This window comes from Phaethon lepturus, unplaced genomic scaffold, assembly GCF_000687285.1.
Source record: "Phaethon lepturus isolate BGI_N335 unplaced genomic scaffold, ASM68728v1 scaffold914, whole genome shotgun sequence".
NCBI classification, from domain to species: Eukaryota; Metazoa; Chordata; class Aves; order Phaethontiformes; family Phaethontidae; genus Phaethon; species Phaethon lepturus.
Genome location: NW_010532407.1, coordinates 30,059 through 36,359, shown reverse-complemented (window position 1 = coordinate 36,359; position 6,301 = coordinate 30,059). Strand labels below are relative to the sequence as shown.

The 6,301-nt window shown below is 60.3% G+C and overlaps 1 protein-coding gene across 1 annotated transcript in view; it reads left to right on the top strand.

Moving 5' to 3' along the window:
- Positions 1-204: 204 nt before the first annotated feature.
- The window catches only part of COL6A1 (collagen, type VI, alpha 1), a gene marked incomplete at its 5' end in the record, with an annotated part of 21,343 nt that continues 15,246 nt past the window's right edge, over positions 205-6,301 (top strand). The window contains 18 exon segments of the mRNA XM_010284801.1: positions 205-405; positions 711-870; positions 1,072-1,157; positions 1,159-1,186; positions 1,278-1,298; positions 1,494-1,514; positions 1,613-1,657; positions 1,896-1,949; positions 2,776-2,820; positions 2,925-2,951; positions 3,319-3,345; positions 3,447-3,491; positions 3,744-3,797; positions 4,557-4,619; positions 5,049-5,111; positions 5,281-5,334; positions 5,415-5,450; positions 5,625-5,687. Of these exon segments, the coding sequence (XP_010283103.1) occupies positions 205-405; positions 711-870; positions 1,072-1,157; positions 1,159-1,186; positions 1,278-1,298; positions 1,494-1,514; positions 1,613-1,657; positions 1,896-1,949; positions 2,776-2,820; positions 2,925-2,951; positions 3,319-3,345; positions 3,447-3,491; positions 3,744-3,797; positions 4,557-4,619; positions 5,049-5,111; positions 5,281-5,334; positions 5,415-5,450; positions 5,625-5,687 (1,093 nt within the window).

Below are 6,301 nucleotides of genomic sequence, written 5' to 3'. Positions count from 1 at the left end.
AACACACCGCCCTGCTCCCATGGCTGGACTTTGCACGTGAAGCAAGCCCCAGCCTTGCAGGAGAGCGGGAAGCCCTTGCGAAGCCCTGTGTTGTTTGGCAGAGGATCTGCGTTTTGCGTGGTGGGCCGGCGCCAGTGGAGCGGAGGTGGTGGCAGGGTGCGGACGAAGGTGCTGGAAAGCGCATGTCCTGGTGTGTCCATGCAGGTACTACCGCTGCGACCGCAACCTGGTGTGGAACGCTGGCGCGCTGCATTACAGTGATGAGGTCGTGCTCATCAAGAGCCTCACCTCGATGCCCAGCGGCCGGAACGAGCTGAAGAACCGCGTCTCAGCTGTGAACTACATCGGGAAGGGCACCTACACCGACTGTGCCATAAAGCGGGGCATTGAGGAGCTGCTCATCAGGTAAGGCAGCAGGGGCGGGCGGAGGGGGTGATGCTGGTGGTATTGGCCGTGGTGGATGGAGGTGGGGATCTTCTGGGTTAGGACGTCCCTGTTCATTGTGCAGAGCTGTCCCCAGGGTGGGAGAGGAGGTCACCTAGGCACAAAACAGGTATGGGGATGGAAGGTTTCTAGTACTCTGGCTTTGCTGGGATGAGGCATGCCCTGACCATGACCTGAGTGAGTGTCCAGAGGTGCCCAAGCCTCTCCTCTCCAGGTACATCTCTTAAATCTTTGCAACGTTAGATCCTGTGTTTAAATCCTTGCAGTGGCTCCCATCACAAGGAGAATAAATACCTGATCGTGGTGACTGATGGACACCCCTTGGAAGGGTACAAGGAGCCCTGTGGAGGCCTGGATGACGCTGCCAATGAAGCCAAACATCTGGGGATCAAAGTGTTCTCTGTGGCCATCTCCCCCAACCACCTGGTAGGGACCACACAGCAGGGATGCTCCCTGCAGGGGTCCCAAGCGGGACCACAGGACCCCCAGCATGGCAAAGGAGGCTCTGGTTGCCCCTCAGAGCCCCTCCCTGAGGGCAGGATGCAGGTCCCCAGGGTGGTCTCTGGGGACGGGTGCTGCATGTGTGCCCGCAGCTCTCACTCTGCCCTCCCCACCCCCTGACCCTAGGACCAGCGGCTCAACATCATTGCCACGGACCATGCCTACCGCCGCAACTTCACCGCCACCAGCCTGAAGCCAACCCGGGAGCTCGAAGATCATGCACACCCATAACGACATGATTGTGAGCACCACCCACCCCCTCCCCAGCCTGCCCCCTCCCTGGGCTCACTCGTCCCTCTCAAACCCTCTCTCTTTGCTTTCTTGTCTTGCAGAAAGTTAACACGGAGCAATCGGTGAGTCCCCCAGAGCCCATCCCCTGTGGGTCACCCCCAGCCAAGCAGGGGCTTGGTGGCACAGCCCTGCCCTGGAGGCAGCCCCCGGTCCTGCCTGGCCCCTGCCAGCCCGGGGAGCTGCCCCCACGCAGGGTGCAGCCTGGCCCTGGTGCTGCCCACTGCCTCTAATGCTGTTTTCTCCTTCTCTCTGGGCAGTGCTGCTCCTTCGAGTGCCAGGTGAGTCAGGCTTTTGAGATCCCCTGTTCCTTTCCTTGGCATCCCCATGGCCCCATGCTGTGCTTTGGCTGGTCTTAACCCATACCTCTCTCCCACAGCCACCCCGAGGGCCCCCCGGACCTCCCGGCGACCCGGGCAATGAGGTGAGGGACTGGCTGCGGCCATACTGTGGGACCAGGGTGGTGGGACAGGCTCACTGGGGGTGCTCAGAGACTGATGAGGCACCCCAACACTGCCCCATTGAGGTGGACGTGGTCCGCATCCTCTGCTCCCCATGTCCGTGGAGCTACCATGCTACCATACTCCCTGCTCTCCTTTCAACAGGTCGTTGTTCTGTTCCTGGGGATGATGAGCTAACTTTATTTCTGTTCTCTATTGCAGGGAGAAAGAGGCAAGCCAGGTCTTCCCGGCGAGAAAGGAGAGGCTGGAGCCCCAGTAAGTAACGGACCAGCCCTGGTGACTCTGTGCAGGGGCTATTTTTTGGCCACTTCTGGCCAGACCTCTCAGGCACATCCTGACCAGCCCTTGCGCCTGCATCGTCCTGTTTCCATGGGGTAGTCAGTGGGGTCACGGCCAGCTGTCCCCCCACAGAGCCATCCTGCCAAGCAGTGGCTCCGGGCGGGCAGCGGGGTGGCCCCCTCCTCTGTTGCTACAAGGCTTCCTTGTTCCTCACCTAAAATAACTGCTCGTCCTGGAGGACACATCTCTGACTCATGTATGCCAGCCCAGGGCTGGACTCTGGGCTCCCTCCCGCGTCCTCTGACATGACAAACACAGCAGTGTTACAGGGAAACCTTTGGTAAATAATAAGCTAATAGCATAAGGAAACTATTTCCCTCCTCCTCCCTTTTTTTTACTAGGTACACTTATTTTGGGGAGGTGCGTTTCTCCCACACACGTGAGTGTGCAGTTACTCAGCTTGTGCCTTCCCAATTTGGAAACCCCATGTCATGCACACAGAGATTTTTCCTTCCCAAGGGTTTTCTGCCCTTCCCTTTCATCTCAGATGACATGTCCCCAAGCGTCCAATTTCCCTCACCCCCAGGAAGGGCTGGAGATGGTGGAGGTGAAGGCAGGTCCACTCTGCCCTCCACAGTGATCCCAGACCATGCAAGCAAGGAGCATGGTTAGGGGAGAGCCTCTCGTGGGAGGGTATGGAGGCTGGGGCCCAAGCCCCACATCAAGAACCTGGGTGAAACTGCCCCATGGCGAGGGCTGGTGCCAGTATTTGCCTCCATAACACCATGTTTCTGTCTGCTAGGGCAGGCCAGGGGACATGGGACCTGTCGGCTACCAAGGAATGAAGGTATGTGGTGCTGCAGAGTGACGGTCAGGCTTCCTAGATGGACCACAGGCTTTGTGCTGCAAGCGTCTTCATTCTCCCATTTTTCTCTCCCCTTTCATCTCTAGGGTGACAAAGGAAGTCGAGGAGAAAAGGTGAGCATAGCAAGGATGCGATGGGAGGGGGAAAGTGCCCCTGTGTCCCCCTGCTCGGTTAGCCTGGGCTGCCCCTGCAGCTACACAGCGTGGGGGTCTGGTATGTGCCCATGCGTCCGTCCCTCCTGCCGACACCGGCCATGCCAGGTGCAGGGATCCGGTGGGAGCAGCCCACCGGACGCAGGCCCGGGGGCCGGGCAAGCACCGGGCAGTGGGCACAGCCGGGCAGAGCGGGAGAGACCAGCAGCGAGCAGGGGCACAGTGAATGCCTGCACCCCCAGACTGAGCTCGTGTGGGGACCACAGCGTGGGTGGGGAATGGATCTGCTCTGCTCGGGGGCCTGACATCTCTCTCCTTCCTTTCACAGGGCTCGAGAGGAGCCAAAGGAGCCAAGGTCAGCCTCTGCTTTTGCACCATTTATTTTTCCTGGTTGATGGCTGGGGGGAGAAGGATCTTTGGAAATTACTTCTTCATGGTCCCTACTCTCCATTTCAGGGTGAGAAGGGCAGGCGTGGAATCGATGGCATCGATGGCATGAAGGTAAGCCTTGGCTCTGGGGCACCTTGCTTAGACTGAGGACCTTGGCCTTTGCCCAGACACACCTCTAAAACCATTGCGGGGTCCCAGAACGAAGCCAGTGTCCCACGTGGGGCAGTGGGGCTCCCCCCCTGCAGGGCCATCCACCTGCCAGCCGGGGACAAGTCTGGGATGTCCTTTTCAAGGTGCTGGGATGATGGATGGGGTCTTCCACGGACACAACTCACAGAGACCCCTGCTTTGTCTGTCTGACAGGGTGAAGCTGGATACCCTGGGCTACCTGGCTGCAAAGGCTCACCCGGATTCGACGTACGTACCCTGTGGGTGCCACTTACATGCGACTGAACCAGCACAGCCAGTCCACCGTGAAGGCGTGTGGAAACAGGGAGCCCCCCAAAAAGGGAGCTCTGGGAGGGAGTTGCCACGCTTGGAAATAGGACTCTAGGCATGCAATGCTCATCGCAGGTAGGGCACCTCGGGGGTGTCCCCAGGACAGCCTGCCTTGTCCTTGCCTGGGAGCTGTGCCCCCTTGCACAGGCTGCCTGGGAAGCCACGAGCTGGGGGAGCGTTTGGCTGGAGGCTGTTCAGCACAGGGAACTCTGCAAAGAGCTCAGTGCCGGATAGGCAAGCCCAGGATTAACCAATTTCAGCCTGCTGAGCCCAGCCACACAGAAAATGTTGGAGATTTTGGAGGGCTCTGGACAACATTATTCTGATGTTGCATTCCTCCAGTTTCCCTTCTTGTTTCCATGTTCTCAGGATAACACATCCATGGTGGCACCAATATCACTGCGGTCCAGCCACAGCAGCTTTTCTGCCATTTTCCTCTGAGCTGCAGAAGCATGCTCAGTTTTGCAGTGTTTCAGCAACGTGGTGCAGCATTGCTTGCACGGCTTCATGGTGCAAGAGTACTGTGCCATCCCTGCGTCGCTCCTGAGTGCATGTCCCTCCTATCTGTCCTGCTGGGGAGCTGTGGGCCAGGCTGCCGGGGTGCTCGGTCCGTGCCCAATTTCCTGCAGATAGTGATGCCAGCTTGGTTTTCAGTGATGCTGACTTTGTTTTCAACAGGGAGCTCAAGGCCCACCTGGACCGAAGGGAGATCCCGGTGCTTACGGACCCAAGGGAGGAAAGGTGAGCCACTCTGCCGAGCCCCACATGGGTGGAAGGGTGCTGGGACCCCTTGCATGCAAGAGGGAGAGGTGGCGAGTGACCCATCGCTGGCCTCCTTGCACTGCATGGGGGCAAGCCCATGCTGGAGGATGCTGCCCGTCCCACAGTGGCCAGTGTGACTCCCAGCCTGCCCAAGCTTACAGGGTGCCCACAAGCCTGGCACGAGCATCCCTGAGATGTTGGGGGGCTGCTGTGACAGGGTGGCTTGCATTGGGTGGGTGGAGTGGTGGGGGGATCTGCTGGGGACAGGGAGCTCCCTGGGGAGGGACAGCAGCCCAGAAAGGGGGCTCGGTGTGTGCCGGGGCTTCTGATGGCCTCTGCAGTGTGGGAGCAGAAATCCACCGCTGGGCACTGGGTGCAATCTTGACGGTGCCTTGTGTCCTTGTGAAGGGGCAGCCTGGGGATGACGGAAAACCTGGCCGGCAGGGGATTCCCGGCAGCCCTGGAGAGAAGGTGGGTGAAGTCGTGTGCGAGCATCCTCTGCCCTCTGTGAGAGGGAGAGGTCCCTCGCTCCAGCCTTGGCTTCGAAGCAGAGCTTGCCCAAGGCTCTGCAAGGGTGCAGGTCTTTGCTCTGAAACCTGCTGACTCGTCTTGTTTGCACTCCTGTGGCTTGCTCATGCAGGGCGCACCTGGAAACCGCGGTGAGCCTGGACCGGCAGGAGAGACGGGCGACGAGGTGAGTCCCCTGCCCGTCCCCCCCCATGAGTGCTTGCCAGCCATCCCCATGGCCTGACCACCCCTGCCGTTTCTCCGCAGGGCGCTGTGGGTGCGGATGGTCCTCCTGGAGAACGGGTAAGTGTGGGCACCGAGGCCGGGCACCACGCCGGCAGGGCATGGGCAGGGGCTGATACCCGGAGGAGGAGGAGGAGGGCTGAGGGTGAGCCCACTTGGAGGTGGGCAACGAGGGGGGGCTTTGCTGCTGCCAGGAGCAGGTCCTGATTTTGTGTTCTCACCATCTCCTTACAGGGCAGCAATGGAGAAAGAGGCCCCCCGGGCTCGCCGGGCGACCGTGGGCCAAGAGGAGAGCCGGTAACTGCGTCCGTTGGGTGGCTTTCAGCCTCTGCTTGCAAACAGGTCACGCTTGGCAGCCAGGGACTAGAAACAGGTTGCCCAGTGGCTAACTCCACCAACCTGTGGGCCAGCAGGCAAGCTCAGTGCCTTCATCTGCCAGCCCAAGGTGGGACCTACCATTGTTCCCCTGGCAATAGCCTGCTTGTGCTAGCAGCTAGGCACCAAAGAGCCAAAAACCCGAGAAGAGTGTGCCCAGCAAGCCAAGAGCAGGCGGAGAGCGGTAACCCCTGCCTCGCAGCTGCCAAACTAGTCGATGGAGAGCAGAGGGGCAAGGTGCCCACCTCCGGGCGCAGGGGGCTGCGCGGTACTGGTGAGTCGGGAAGGAGGGCACAGGAGCATCAGCAGCAGGGCAGCATGTGTGGGTGCAGACAGGAGGGGGAACACCCTTCCCTCCCCTTTTGGGTGGGAGTCACTAGGAAAGTATTTTTCCTGCCTGCCGGGGGTGAGTCACTGAGCGTGAGCGTGGGAGGGACGGGCAGGAGCCCTCGGCAGGCCAGGACAAACATGTGGCAAGCAGCAGAGGTGCCACGCATGCCGGGGAGGGACACGCGGGGCTGATGGACAGGGAGGGG